Source organism: Rhinoderma darwinii, chromosome 3, assembly GCF_050947455.1.
Source record: "Rhinoderma darwinii isolate aRhiDar2 chromosome 3, aRhiDar2.hap1, whole genome shotgun sequence".
Lineage (NCBI taxonomy): Eukaryota > Metazoa > Chordata > Amphibia > Anura > Rhinodermatidae > Rhinoderma > Rhinoderma darwinii.
In genome coordinates this window covers 6,848,337-6,865,031 of record NC_134689.1, presented here as the reverse complement: position 1 = coordinate 6,865,031, position 16,695 = coordinate 6,848,337, and the positions used below count along the sequence as shown (strand labels likewise).

The 16,695-nt window shown below is 39.5% G+C and overlaps 1 protein-coding gene across 3 annotated transcripts in view; it reads right to left on the bottom strand.

Moving 5' to 3' along the window:
- Nucleotides 1-16,695, bottom strand: part of ITPR2 (inositol 1,4,5-trisphosphate receptor type 2) — a 265,480-nt gene that overhangs the window by 140,124 nt on the left and 108,661 nt on the right. For all 3 annotated transcript variants that reach the window (XM_075855774.1, XM_075855775.1, XM_075855776.1), the window contains 4 exons: nucleotides 13,675-13,860; nucleotides 13,155-13,406; nucleotides 12,923-13,067; nucleotides 11,316-11,466 (listed from right to left, as the gene is read on the bottom strand). In XM_075855774.1, coding sequence (XP_075711889.1) covers nucleotides 11,316-11,466; nucleotides 12,923-13,067; nucleotides 13,155-13,406; nucleotides 13,675-13,860 — 734 coding nt within the window. The remainder of the gene's footprint in view (nucleotides 1-11,315; nucleotides 11,467-12,922; nucleotides 13,068-13,154; nucleotides 13,407-13,674; nucleotides 13,861-16,695) is intronic.

Sequence of the window (16,695 nt, the reverse complement as noted above, 5' to 3'; positions counted from 1 at the left end):
GCCCCTCTCACTCTGGAGGACCCAGCACATGCATTACTCTGACAGCCCATTGATTACCATGGGCACTATGCAATGCTTCATTTCTCCTGTGTTGGCGCTGCAGGGAAATTGAACAGTTGCTGCAAGGTTCCCCTACAGATTACAGATGATCACTAGGGGTCCAAGCCAAATGATCACCTTATCTTAACAAATAGGGATTGTCCAAAGCGGACAGCCCCTTTTAATGATACTAGCCGCGACTCTCCTCTGATGTAATACGAGTCTCCAGCGGCAGGATCGAGCCCCGGCCGCTACATGTGACATCATCAAATGGAGAACTGCTTATGGATTCCTCGCTTAGTTATCAGTCCTGGTGGCGAGTTCCCTGGCGTTTGTTCCCGTTATTCCCTGTGGTTTTTCTATTTTGACCCAGCTTCCGCCTTGACCCTTCTTGATTTGATTTATCCATTTGCCGACCTCTAGCCCGGACCTGACCTCGTCTTCTGATACGGATTACTGGACCTGACGTCACTGACCCGGATCGGCTTGATCACAAAAGCGGTTTACAACCAGGACTGTACTAGGGACCACTGTCTGCCAAAGTCCATACCTCCTTGCGAGGGTTAAGGGTGAAGAGCAGGGGATTGCTTAGATTTCGCACCGCAGGATAGCCAGCACCAACTCCATAACGGTGCCCGTCATTCATTGTCCCTGCCGACTGCCAAACTTCTCCTGCGCTGTGCGCAACTCCTTCTCCAACAAGTCTGCATGTTGTCGCTGAAGTCTGTTCCCGCTACGCTATGGTGCGTCACTGTCCCTGAGATGTCATCCGAGTTATGACTACGCCAGCCGAGGATCGGCATCCAGATACGCTTATTGGCTTTTAGTCAAAACCGGGCGTTAGGCTCTTATTCCAAGATGGTTCTCACTATTATAAAATAAATTACTGCTCACTTAAAAAAAATGACCCCTTTAAATCCGTTTCCGCGTATAGTCTTTTTTAAGTTTCATGGCCCTTTAAGAAACTTTTTTTTTTTTCCATCTACAGGTATTATATATGATCCAAATTGACAGTTTAAACTTGGGCTAATTAAGAGCCGGGAAAAACTATTAAAACATGCAAGTTACGCGTCAAGCCGTCTGGGACAATCCATTCCGTCTTTTCATATTCAGAATGAACTCGGCGCACTTGATACGAGGAATCTAATGACTGGCGAGACAATGGATGGCCTGAAGGCATTGACTATTGTACCAGCTCATTAACCTGCCAGCTGCAAGAGTGACATATTCTACTTCGCAGGTTTAAAAAGATATGATAAGAGATGGAGCACACAAAGGGGAACACATGCCATTTATACCCACTTCAGAAAAAAATACGGAAAATGGCGAAATTACAGCTGTAGCATTAACAGGATTTATGGACCGGCGAGATGACTCAATAGTGTGAAAGTGAATATTTTAACAGGCGGCGGACAATGCGCTGTCCCCGGAACCTTCATCTAAGACAATGAAAGACGTTACAAAAAAAATTCAATCTATCGGCTTCTCTTCTTGGCGGAGATTCGCAAAGTGCTGATAAGCAGACAGAGATCATTTACCTCCTATGGAATTCTATAGACGGAATGTAAATGCGCAGTAATTGCTCCCATTTCACTAGCTAAGGCTGGAGGCGGGGGAGGTGAACGGGGCCGATTAGGAAAAGTTTGGCTTTAATTCAGAACCGGCAGTAAAACTTTTGTTTTATGGGCGTTTAGAATGGGAAACTTCATGGGTGCCGACATTTTATAGGTATGGGGTGACGAGGGCCACAATCTTTCCTGCTACCAATGCAAAGTGTGCTTACAGCCTCCCCCACCCCGTCCGCACCAGGCACAGCCCCTTCTACATTTCCTGTATGGCAGTCCGGGGGTCTAATGAAGACAAACCCTGTAGGGCATATGGACATAACAGAGGGGGACTGATACGTGTACGACATATAACACTATTGTGCAGACACCGTATGGCAGTATTATGTAAGCACTGTATGGCGGTATTATGTAGGCACAGTTTGGCGGTATTATGTAGGCACTGTATGGCGGTATTATGTAGGCACTGTATGTCGGTATTATGTAGGCACTGTATGGCGGTATTATGTGGGCACTGTATGGCGGTATTATGTGGGCACTGTATGGCGGTATTATGTGGGCACTGTATGGCGGTATTATGTAGGCTCTGTATGGCGGTATTATGTAGGCACAGTTTGGCGGTATTATGTAGGCACTGTATGGCGGTATTATGTAGGCACTGTATGGCGGTATTATGTAGGCACTGTATGGCGGTATTATGTAGGCACTGTATGGCGGTATTATGTAGGCACTGTATGGCGGTATTATGTGGGCACTGTATGGCGGTATTATGTAGGCACTGTATGGCGGTATTATGTAGGCACAGTATGGCAGTATTATGTATGGCAGTATTATGTAGGCACTGTTTGGCAGTATTATGTAGGCACCGTACGGCAGTATTATGTAGGCACCGTACGGCAGTATCATGTAGGCACCGTACGGCAGTATCATGTAGGCACCGTACGGCAGTATCATGTAGGCACCGTACGGCAGTATCATGTAGGCACCGTACGGCAGTATCATGTAGGCACCGTACGGCAGTATCATGTAAGCACCGTACGGCAGTATCATGTAGGCACCGTACGGCAGTATTATGTAGGCACCGTACGGCAGTATTATGTAGGCACCGTACGGCAGTATTATGTAGGCACCGTACGGCAGTATTATGTAGGCACCGTACGGCAGTATTATGTAGGCCCCGTACGGCAGTATTATGTAGGCACCGTACGGCAGTATTATGTAGGCACACGACGGCAGTATTATGTAGGCACACGACGGCAGTATTATGTAGGCACACGACGGCAGTATTATGTAGGCACACGACGGCAGTATTATGTAGGCACACGACGGCAGTATTATGTAGGCACACGACGGCAGTATTATGTAGGCACACGACGGCAGTATTATGTAGGCACACGACGGCAGTATTATGTAGGCACACGACGGCAGTATTATGTAGGCACAGTTTGGCAGTATTATGTAGGCACAGTTTGGCAGTATTATGTAGGCACTGTATGGCAGTATTATGTTGGTACTGTATGGCAGTATTATGTAGGCACTGTATGGCAGTATTATGTAGGCACTATAAGGCCGTATTATGTAGGCACTGTATGGCAGTATTATGTAGGCACTGTATGGCAGTATTATGTAGACACTGTATGGCAGTATTATGTGGGCACTGTATGGCAGTATTATGTTGGTACTGTATGGCAGTATTATGTTGGTACTATATGGCAGTATTATGTAGGCACTGTATGGCAGTATTATGTAGGCACAGTTTGGCAGTATTATGTAGGCACAGTTTGGCAGTATTATGTAGGCACTGTATGGTAGTATTATGTTGGTACTGTATGGCAGTATTATGTAGGCACTGTATGGCAGTATTATGTAGGCACTATAAGGCCGTATTATGTAGGCACTGTATGGCAGTATTATGTAGGCACTGTATGGCAGTATTATGTAGACACTGTATGGCAGTATTATGTTGGTACTGTATGGCAGTATTATGTTGGTACTATATGGCAGTATTATGTAGGCACTGTATGGCAGTATTATGTAGGCACAGTTTGGCAGTATTATATAGGCACAGTTTGGCAGTATTATGTAGGCACAGTTTGGCAGTATTATGTAGGCACAGTTTGGCAGTATTATGTAGGCACTGTATGGCAGTATTATGTGAGCACTGTATGGCAGTATTATGTGAGCACTGTATGGCAGTATTATGTGAGCACTGTATGGCAGTATTATGTGAGCACTGTATGGCAGTATTATGTGAGCACTGTATGGCAGTATTATGTGAGCACTGTATGGCAGTATTATGTGAGCACTGTATGGCAGTATTATGTGAGCACTGTATGGCAGTATTATGTGAGCACTGTATGGCAGTATTATGTGAGCACTGTATGGCAGTATTATGTGAGCACTGTATGGCAGTATTATGTGAGCACTGTATGGCAGTATTATGTAGGCACTGTATGGCAGTATTATGTAGGCACAGTTTGCCAGTATTATGTAGGCACTGTATGGCAGTATTATGTAGGCACTGTATGGCAGTATTATGTGAGCACTGTATGGCAGTATTATGTAGGCACTATATGGCAGTATTATGTGAGCACTGTATTGCTGTATTATGTGGCACTGTATGGCAGTATTATGTGGGCACTGTATGGCAGTATTATGTGGGCACTGTATGGCAGTATTATGTAGGCACAGTTTGCCAGTATTATGTAGGCACTGTATCGCAGTATTATGTAAGCACAGTTTGCCAGTATTATGTAGGCACAGTTTGCCAGTATTATGTAGGCACTGTATCGCAGTATTATGTGGGCACAGTATGGCAGTATTATGTAGGCACAGTTTGGCACCATTATTTTGGTGTATCACTGGAGTATTCCTTACAAAAAGAACGAGCAGCAGCATGTCAGGTAATAGATATACATTAGGTAACTACTAAAAACACAATTCCCTATTATAAAGTTTAAATTGGCTGCTTTTCCGTCTCATTGACAATTATGGTTCCCTTGGTCCCGATTTTACACCCCTATCTTGCATCTTCTCATACACTCTTCCATCCCCTACCCCATATTTTCTGTTTTTTAGGCTTGTCAGCAGTCACAAAAGATCCTGGGTAGAAATTTTGGAGGAAAGTAATCCTTGCAAGAACTTATTATTATAATGGCCTCAGACTGTTATATAGGAGAAGTTGTACCCACTGATCGTCTGCCGGTGCCAAAAGGTTTCTGTGTAATTGAGACTCTTTAGCACATTAATCTGACACATAGATTATTCATTTTCAGTTCTGTCTCCAGACAGACTTCACTTGTGTCTAAAAAATGTAAAAATGTTAAAATGTACCTGTCATAGCCCCGCAGTGTCAGAGCCGTGTCTTTAAAACGCCAAATAAGGTTTCATCTCATTCACGACAAGAAACACCTGTTAATTGTGGCATAAATGTGGACCGACTCCCCGAACGGTCAAGGGTCTGGATACACGACATCCGATGATCCAGAAAAGTAAAGGGGCACTATAATAAAGTGCTGTGTCTACTGCATGGCGTTATTATGTGTCTACTGTATGGCGTTATTATGTGTCTACTGTATGGCGTTATTATGTGTCTACTGTATGGCGTTATTATGTGTCTCTGTATGGCGTTATTATGTGTCTCTGTATGGCGTTATTATGTGTCTACTGCATGGCGTTATTATGTGTCTCTGTATGGCGTTATTATGGGTCTACTGTATGGCGTTATTATGTGTCTCTGTATGGCGTTATTATGGGTCTACTGTATGGCGTTATTATGTGTCTACTGTATGGCGTTATTATGTGTCTACTGTATGGCGTTATTATGTGTCTCTGTATGTCGTTATTATGTGTCTCTGTATGGCGTTATTATATGTCCACTGTATGGCGTTATTATGTGTCTCTGTATGGCGTTATTATGTGTCTACTGCATGGCGTTATTATGTGTCTACTGTATGGCGTTATTATGTGTCTCTGTATGGCGTTATTATGTGTCTACTGTATGTCGTTATTATGTGTCTACTGTATGTCGTTATTATGTGTCTACTGTATGGCGTTATTATGTGTCTACTGTATGGCGTTATTATGTGTCTACTGTATGGCGTTATTATGTGTCTACTGTATGGTGTTATTATGAGTCTACTGTATGGCGTTATTATGGGTCTACTGTATGTCGTTATTATGGGTCTACTGCATGGCGTTATTATGTGTCTCTGTATGGCGTTATTATGTGTCTCTGTATGGCGTTATTATGGGTCTACTGTATGACGTTATTATGTGTCTACTGTATGGTGTTATTATGGGTCTACTGCATGGCGTTATTATGTGTCTACTGTATGGCGTTATTATGTGTCTACTGCATGGCGTTATTATGTGTCTCTGTATGGCGTTATTATGTGTCTCTGTATGGCGTTATTATGTGTCTACTGCATGGCGTTATTATGTGTCTACTGTATGGCGTTATGTGTCTCTGTATGGCGTTATTATGTGTCTACTGTATGTCGTTATTATGTGTCTACTGTATGGCGTTATTATGTGTCTACTGTATGGCGTTATTATGTGTCTACTGTATGGCGTTATTATGTGTCTACTGTATGGCGTTATTATGTGTCTACTGTATGGCGTTATTATGTGTCTACTGTATGGCGTTATTATGTGTCTACTGTATGGCGTTATTATGTGTCTACTGTATGTCGTTATTATGTGTCTACTGTATGTCGTTATTATGTGTCTACTGTATGGCGTAATTATGTGTCTACTGTATGGAGTTATTATGTGGGTGCTGTATGGCGTTATTATGTGTCTACTGTATGGCGTTATTATGTGTCTACTGTATGGCGTTATTATGTGTCTACTGTATGGCGTTATTATGTGTCTCTGTATGGCGTTATTATGTGTCTCTGTATGGCGTTATTATGGGTCTACTGCATGGCGTTATTATGGGTCTACTGCATGGCGTTATTATGGGTCTACTGTATGGCGTTATTATGTGTCTCTGTATGGCGTTATGTGTCTACTGTATGGCGTTATTATGTGTCTACTGTATGGCGTTTTTATGTGTCTCTGTATGGCGTTATTATGTGTCTCTGTATGGCGTTATTATGGGTCTACTGTATGGCGTTATTATGTGTCTCTGTATGGCGTTATTATGTGTCTACTGTATGGCGTTATTATGTGTCTACTGTATGGCGTTATTATGTGTCTCTGTATGTCGTTATTATGGGTCTACTGTATGGCGTTATTATGTGTCTCTGTATGGCGTTATTATGTGTCTACTGTATGGCGTTATTATGTGTCTACTGTATGGCATTATTATGTGGGTGCTGTATGGCGTTATTATGTGTCTACTGCATGGCGTTATTATGTGTCTGCTGTATGGTGTTATTATGTGTCTACTGTATGGCGTTATTATGTGTCTACTGCATGGCGTTATTATGTGTCTCTGTATGGCGTTATTATGTGTCTACTGTATGGCGTTATTATGTGTCTACTGTATGGCGTTATTATGTGTCTACTGTATGGCGTTATTATGGGTCTACTGTATGGTATTATTATGTGTCTACTGTATGGTATTATTATGTGTCTACTGTATGGTATTATTATGTGTCTACTGTATGGCGTTATTATGTGTCTACTGTATGGCGTTATTATGGGTCTACTGTATGTCGTTATTATGTGTCTACTGTATGGTATTATTATGTGTCTACTGTATGGTGTTATTATGTGTCTACTGTATGGCGTTATTATGTGTCTACTGTATGGCGTTATTATGTGTCTACTGTACGGCGTTATTATGTGTCTACTGTATGGCGTTATTATGTGTCTCTGTATGGCGTTATTATGTGTCTACTGTATGGCGTTATTATGTGTCTACTGTATGGCGTTATTATGTGTCTCTGTATGGCGTTATTATGTGTCTACTGTATGGCGTTATTATGTGTCTACTGTATGGCGTTATTATGTGTCTACTGTATGGCGTTATTATGTGTCTACTGTATGGCGTTATTATGTGTCTCTGTATGGCGTTATTATGGGTCTACTGTATGGCGTTATTATGTGTCTCTGTATGGCGTTATTATGTGTCTACTGTATGGCGTTATTATGTGTCTACTGTATGGCGTTATTATGTGTCTACTGTATGGCATTATTATGTGGGTGCTGTATGGCGTTATTATGTGTCTACTGTATGGCGTTATGTGTCCACTGTATGGCGTTATTATGTGTCTCTGTATGGCGTTATTATGTGTCTACTGTATGGCGTTATTATGTGTCTACTGTATGGCGTTATTATGTGTCTCTGTATGGCGTTATTATGTGTCTACTGTATGGAGTTATTATGTGGGTGCTGTATGGCGTTATTATGTGTCTACTGTATGGCGTTATTATGTGTCTACTGTATGGCGTTATTATGGGTCTACTGTATGTCGTTATTATGTGTCTACTGTATGGTATTATTATGTGTCTACTGTATGGTGTTATTATGTGTCTACTGTATGGCGTTATTATGTGTCTTCTGTATGGCGTTATTATGTGTCTCTGTATGGCGTTATTATGTGTCTACTGTATGGCGTTATTATGTGTCTACTGTATGGCGTTATTATGTGTCTCTGTATGGCGTTATTATGTGTCTACTGTATGGCATTATTATGTGGGTGCTGTATGGCGTTATTATGTGTCTCTGTATGGCGTTATTATGTGTCTCTGTATGGCGTTATTATGTGTCTACTGTATGTCGTTATTATGTGTCTACTGTATGGTGTTATTATGTGTCTACTGTATGGTGTTATTATGTGTCTACTGTATGGCGTTATTATGTGTCTACTGTATGGCGTTATTATGTGTCTCTGTATGGCGTTATTATGTGTCTGTATGGCGTTATTATGTGTCTCTGTATGGCGTTATTATGTGTCTACTGTATGTCGTTATTATGTGTCTACTGTATGGTGTTATTATGTGTCTACTGTATGGTGTTATTATGTGTCTACTGTATGGCGTTATTATGTGTCTACTGTATGGCGTTATTATGTGTCTCTCTATGGCGTTATTATGTGTCTCTGTATGGCGTTATTATGTTTCTCTGTATGACGTTAATTTGGGTCTACTGTATGGCGTTATTATATGTCCACTGTATGGCGTTATTATGTGTCTCTGTATGGCGTTATTATGTGTCTCTGTATGGCGTTATTATGTGTCTACTGTATGTCGTTATTATGTGTCTACTGTATGGCGTTATTATGTGTCTACTGTATGGCGTTATTATGTGTCTCTGTATGGCGTTATTATGTGTCTCTGTATGGCGTTATTATGTGTCTGCTGTATGGCGTTATTATGTGTCTACTGTATGGCGTTATTATGTGTCTACTGTATGGCGTTATTATGTGTCTGTATGGCGTTATTATGTGTCTACTGTATGGCGTTATTATGTGTCTACTGTATGGTGTTATTATGGGTCTACTGTATGTCGTTATTATGTGACTCTGTATGGCGTTATTATGTGTCTACTGTATGGCGTTATTATGTGTCTCTGTATGGCGTTATTATGTGTCTACTGTATGTCGTTATTATGTGTCTCTGTATGCCGTTATTATGCGTCTACTGTATGGCGTTATTATGCGTCTGCTGTATGGCGTTATTATGTGTCTACTGTATGGCGTTATTATGTGTCTACTGTATGGCGTTATTATGTGTCTACTGTATGGCGTTATGTGGGTGCTGTATTGCGTTATTATGTGTCTCTGTATGGCGTTATTATGTGTCTCTGTTTGGCGTTATTATGTGTCTACTGTATGGCGTTATTATGTGTCTACTGTATGGAGTTATTATGTGTCTACTGTATGTCGTTATTATGTGTCCACTGTATGGCGTTATTATGTGTCTACTGTATGGCGTTATTATGTGTCTATTGTATGGCGTTATTATGTGTCTCTGTATGGTGTTATTATGTGTCTCTGTATGGCGTTATTATGTGTCTACTGTATGGTGTTATTATGTGTCTCTGTATGACGTTATTATGGGTCTACTGTATGGCGTTATTATATGTCCACTGTATGGCGTTATTATGTGTCTACTGTATGGCGTTATTATGTGTCTACTGTATGGCGTTATTATGTGTCTACTGTATGGCGTTATTATGTGTCTACTGTATGGCGTTATTATGTGTCTACTGTATGGCGTTATTATGTGTCTACTGCATGGCGTTATTATGTGTCTACTGTATGGTGTTATTATGTGTCTACTGTATGGCGTTATTATGTGTCTACTGTATGGCGTTGTGTCTACTGTATGCCGTTATTATGTGGGTGCTGTATGGCGTTATTATGTGTCTACTGTATGGCGTTATTATGTGTCTCTGTATGGCGTTATTATGTGTCTCTGTATGGTGTTATTATGTGTCTCTGTATGGCGTTATTATGTGTCTACTGTATGGCGTTATTATGTGTCTCTGTATGGCGTTATTATGTGTCTACTGTATGGCGTTATTATGTGTCTACTGTATGGCGTTATGTGTCTACTGTATGGCGTTATTATGTGTCTACTGTATGGCGTTATTATGTGTCTCTGTATGGTGTTATTATGTGTCTCTGTATGGTGTTATTATGTGTCTCTGTATGGCGTTATTATGTGTCTACTGTATGGCGTTATTATGTGTCTCTGTATGGCGTTATTATGTGTCTGTATGGCGTTATTATGTGTCTCTGTATGGCGTTATTATGTGTCTACTGTATGGCGTTATTATGTGTCTACTGTATGGCGTTATTATGTGTCTCTGTATGGCGTTATTATGTGTCTACTGTATGGCGTTATTATGTGTCTACTGTATGGCGTTATTATGTGTCTACTGTATGGTGTTATTATATGTCTACTGTATGGCGTTATTATGTGTCTACTGTATGGCGTTATTATGTGTCTACTGTATGGCGTTATTATGTGTCTACTGTATGGCGTTATTATGTGTCCACTGTATGGCGTTATTATGTGTCCACTGTATGGCGTTATTATGTGTCTACTGTATGGTGTTATTATGAGTCTACTGTATGACGTTATTATGTGTCTACTGTATGGTGTTATTATGTGTCTCTGTATGACGTTATTATGGGTCTACTGTATGGCGTTATTATATGTCCACTGTATGGCGTTATTATGTGTCTACTGTATGGCGTTATTATGTGTCTACTGTATGGCGTTATTATGTGTCTACTGTATGGCGTTATTATGTGTCTACTGTATGGCGTTATTATGTGGGTGCTGTATGGGACTGTTATGTGTTGTTGTATGGCACTATATGGCAGAAAAAGTGTGGGCACTGTAATTGAGTGTTATGTGTCTACTGTATGGCACCATTATGTGGGCATAGCATAGCAGTATTATGTGGGTGCTGTATGGTATTGTTATGTGTTTCACACCAGTTTATGGCAGCACTATGTGGGCACTGTATGGGAGTGTTACGGGTCTACTGCATGGCACGATTATGTGAGCACAGTATAGCAATATAATGTAGGCACTTTATGGTACTGTTATGTTGCCTTATTATGGCACGGTGTGGGAGTGTTCCAGTTGTTCCAGTTATTGACACGGTGTGGCGGTATTACTGAAGCATTGTATGGCCCCATTATTCGCACAGTATTATGGCAGTATTACTCCCCAAATTCTGAAACTAAGACATTCATTCGGACGCTTGGTAACTGCTATACTTCATGTGAGGTTATTTGATACCTCCATCCTGGAATCTGCTGAGTCTCTCCAGGTATGAGGACATGGGGCTCTGGACGATGTCTAGGATGGCCAGCAGGGTCCGGGTGAGTCGCAGGAGCTCACTAAAGCTGTAGAATCCAAAGTAGATGAGATTACGCGCCAAGTGAACCACCTGCAGAAGAACAGGAAGGTTCCCGAGTCATTTTTCATAAGTGGACAATCACATATCCCAATACTTATTATTGGATCCCAACATCTCAAGCTGCTGTAATGTCTCTTGCTCATTCCTGGTAGTGACAACCCCCTCTTGTCTGTTTATTACCGAAAACTGATGGTGGCAAGTCATTATCCGACAGTGCGCTTGCTAAAAATACAGCGTTACTATGTACAATGCCTAAAGGAAACACTACATCTCTCACAATACAACACATCAGTGCATGATCACGAACCAGCAGGAGGCAGGAAACATGAGGTCCTGCAATCTGAGAGCTAACAGAAATCCAGCAGGATTCTGAATATAGCTGTGCATGCTGTGAATAGATAATGAACCAGAAGGAGTAAGCAGGGAGATGGGAGGTCCTACAACCTGAGAGTTAACAGAAGTCCAGCAGAATTCTGAATACAGCAATGCATGTTGTGTATAAACCCTGAACAAGAAGGATGAAGGTTTGAAGTTCTGCAACCTAAAAGCTTACAGGAATCCAGCAGAATTCTAAATACAGCACTGCATCGTCTGTATAGACACTAAACCAAGAGGAAAATTTGAAATCCTGCAACCTGAGAGCGAACAGGAATCCAGCAGAATTTGGAATACTGTAGTGCATGTTGTGTATAGACCCTGAGCCAGAAGGAGAAAGGTTTGAAGTACTGCAACCTGAGAGCTAACAGGAATCCAGCAGAATCCTGAATACAGCCCTGCATGGTGTTTATAAACACTGAAACAGTAGGAAAATTTTAAATCCTGCAACCTAATAGCTAATAGGAATCCAGCCACAATCCTGACTACAGCAGCCCACGTTATGGATAGATACGGAACCAGAAGGAGATACATTTAAAATCCTGCAACCTGAGAGCTAACAGTAATCTAGCAGAATTCTGAATACAGTAATGCATGGTGTGTATAGACACTAAACCAGAAGGAAAAAATTAACATGAGAGCTAACAGTAATCTAGCAGAATTCTGAATACAGTACTGCATGGTGTGTATAGACACTAAACCAGAAGGAAAAATTTCTAAATCCTGCAACCTGAGAGCTAACAGGAATCTAGCAGAATTTTGAATATAGTACTGCTTGTGGTGTATAAACCCTGAACCAGAAAGAGAAAGGTTTGAAGTACTGCAACCTGAGAGCTAACAGTAATCCAGCACAATCCTGACTACAGCAGCCCATGTTGTACATAGATACTGAATCAAAAGGAGATGCATTTAAAATTTTGCAACCTGAGAGCTAACAGTAATCAAGCAGAATTCTGAATACAACAGTGCATGTTCTAAACGGACAATGAACAAGCCGAAGGCAGCAAGGGGAGGTGCGCACAGACAACCTGAGAGCTAACAGAATTCTGAATGCAGCTTGGTATGTGACTGGAGAATAATGCTTCTTTTAAGCACAGCAAGAACCCTTTACCTCAAAAGTTAGTTTATTTTTCTCCTTGTCACCAAAAGGGAAAGGCTGCGTCACCACTTCTTTAAGATATTCTTCAACAAACTCCATCGTGAGAGCGAACTTCCTCTTCATCTCATCTCTGGAGGAGTCGGTAAAAGAGTCATAGCTGCGAATATAGATGGGAGAACGATAATCATTGGTTTTCATACGACCTCCAAGGAGAAAACGGGAAAAAAGTCCAGCAAGCGCTCACTCGTGGATGCTGATCCGTGTAGGAATCTCTGTCCAGAGCCTGGCATATTTCACCGGGACCACGGTTTCCTGGGGGTCTCTGTCCACGTGTATGTGCAGCATCAGGCGGCAGAAGGAGGCGCGTAAATCATACGGGAGGTTCTCGTCAGACATACAGCGCAGGATTAGATCCACTGACAACTGCGTGGAGATCTGGTTGATGGCGAGATACTGGCGGTCCAGACACATTCGCGCAAAAAGGTTCAACTGATACCTTAACATGGGAAACAGAAGGATAAGAATAATCAATAAAATGCAGGAAAACGGCACTTAAAGGGACATTACATAAAAACATTTACTTTAGTGAGTTAGGTCTAGGGCGTGGTCCTAAGACATAATGCAATAAAAATATTAAATTGATTATTCTTAGTCCCAAAGTTTTGCAATGTGAGCAGTAAAGGCTGCCGATAGTGGTGGTCTCTGTATAAGAAATGTGTCCACATGCATGAGCTCCAAGGATATTGATGAAAACTGGTTCACACCTGTAGTAGGTTAAGACTTCTAGGTCCATTTTGGTTCCTTCCTTTGCCTCTTGTGCGAGATGTCGAATAGCTTTACCGTGCGGCTCCTTATTACTGTCGATCCAATATAACCAAACCTCCTCCTCATCAATGTCGTCTGACAGCACCGAGCACTCCAAGGGGTTATCCATCTGCATGGAGACAAGTCTGGAAGAAAGAGACGGACGTGTGAGCTCTAGAACAGGAGCAATCTACAAATACTATCACAAAGATGTCATTTTCCATACGGGAAATATATTCTAGTATATATAGGGCAGTATTATAGTAGTTATATTCTTGTATATAGGAGCAGTATTATAGTAGATATATTCTTGTATATAGGGGGCAGTATTATAGTAGTTATATACTTGTATATAGGGGGCAGTATTATAGTAGTTATATTCTTGTATATAGGGGCAGTATTATAGTAGTTATATTCTTGTATATAGGGGGCAGTATTATAGTAGTTATATTCTTGTATATAGGGGCAGTATTATATTAGTTATATTCTGCTTCATAGGGGGCAGTATTATAGTAGTTATATTCTTGTATATAGGGGCAGTATTTTAGTAGTTATATTCTTGTATATAGGGGGCAGTATTATAGTAGTTATATTCTTGTATATAGGGGGCAGTATTATAGTAGTTATATTCTTGTATATAGGGGCAGTATTATAGTAGTTATATTCCTGTATATAGGAGGCAGTATTATAGTAGTTATATTCTTGTATATAGGGGCAGTATTATAATAGTTATATTCCTGTATATAGGGGGCAGTATTATAGTAGTTATATTCTTGTATATAGGAGCAGTATTATAGTAGTTATATTCTTGTATATAGGGGCAGTATTATAGTAGTTATATTCTTGTATATAGGAGCAGTATTATAGTAGTTATATTCTTGTATATAGGGGGCAGTATTATAGTGTTATATTCTTGTATATAGGGGGCAGTATTATAGTAGTTATATTCTTGTATATAGGGGCAGTATTATAGTAGTTATATTCCTGTATATAGGAGGCAGTATTATAGTAGTTATATTCTTGTATATAGGGGCAGTATTATAGTAGTTATATTCCTGTATATAGGGGGCAGTATTATAGTAGTTATATTCTTGTATATAGGAGCAGTATTATAGTAGTTATATTCTTGTATATAGGAGGCAGTATTATAGTAGTTATATTCTTGTATATAGGGGGCAGTATTATAGTAGTTATATTCTTGTATATAGGAGCAGTATTATAGTAGTTATATTCTTGTATATAGGAGCAGTATTATAGTAGTTATATTCTTGTATATAGGGGGCAGTATTATAGTAGTTATATTCTTGTATATAGGAGGCAGTATTATAGTGGTTATATTCTTGTATATAGGGGCAGTATTATATTAGTTATAGTCTTGTATATAGGAGTAGTATTATAGTAGTTATATTCTTGTATATAGGGGGCAGTATTATAGTAGTTATATTATTGTATATGGGGCAGTATTATAGTAGTTATAGTCTTGTATATAGGAGGCAGCATTATAGTAGTTATATTCTTGTATATAGGGGGCAGTATTATAGTAGTTATATTCTTGTATATAGGAGCAGTATTATAGTAGTTATATTCCTGTATATAGGGGGCAGTATTATAGTAGTTATATTCTTGTATATAGAGGGTAGTATTATAGTAGTTATATTCTTGTATATAAGGGGCAGTATTATAGTAGTTATATTCTTGTATATAGGGGGCAGTATTAGAGTAGTTATATTCTTGTATATAGGAGCAGTATTATAGTAGTTATATTCTTGTATATAGGGAGCAGTATTATAGTAGTTATATTCTTGTATATAGTAGCAGTATAATAGTAGTTATATTCTTGTATATAGGGGCAGTATTATAGTAGTTATATTCTTGTATATAGGGGCAGTATTATAGTAGTTATATTCTTGTATATAGGGGCAGTATTATAGTAGTTATATTATTGTATATAGGGGCAGCATTATAGTAGTTATATTCTTGTATATAGGAGCAGTATTATAGTAGTTATATTCTTGTATATAGGGGGCAGTATTATAGTAGTTATATTCTTGTATATAGGGAGCAGTATTATAGTAGCTATATTCTTGTATATAGTAGCAGTATTATAGTAGTTATATTCTTGTATATAGGGGGCAGCATTATAGTAGTTATATTCTTGTATATAGGAGCAGTATTATAGTAGTTATATTCTTGTATATAGGGGGCAGTATTATAGTAGTTATATTCTTATACATAGGGGGCAGTATTATAGTAGTTATATTCTTGTACATAGGGGGCAGTATTATAGTAGTTATATTCTTGTATATAGGAGCAGTATTATAGTAGTTATATTCTTGTATATAGGGGGCAGTATTATAGTAGTTATATTTTTGTATATAGGGAGCAGTATTATAGTAGTTCTATTCCTGTATATAAGGGGCAGTATTATAGTAGTTATATTCTTGTACATAGGAGCAGTATTATAGTAGTTATATTCTTGTATATAAGGGGCAGTATTATAGTAGTTATATTCTTGTATATAGGAGCAGTATTATAGTAGTTATATTCTTGTACATAGGAGCAGTATTATAGTAGTTCTATTCTTGAATATAGGGGCAGTATTATAGTAGTTATATTCTTGTATATAGGGGCAGTATTATAGTAGTTATATTCTTGTATATAGGAACAGTATTATAGTAGTTATATTCTTGTATATAGGCGGCAGTATTATAGTAGTTATATTCTTGTATATAGGGGACAGTATTATAGTAGCTATTTTCTTGTATATAGGGGGCAGTATTATAGTAGTTATATTCTTGTATATAGGGGGCAGTATTATAGTAGTTATATTCTTGTATATATAGGAGCAGTATTATAGTAGTTATATTCTTGTATATAGGAGGCAGTATTATAGTAGTTATATTCTTGTATATAGGGGCAGTATTATAGTAGTTATATTCTTGTATATAGGGGCAGTATTATAGTAGTTCTATTCTTGTATA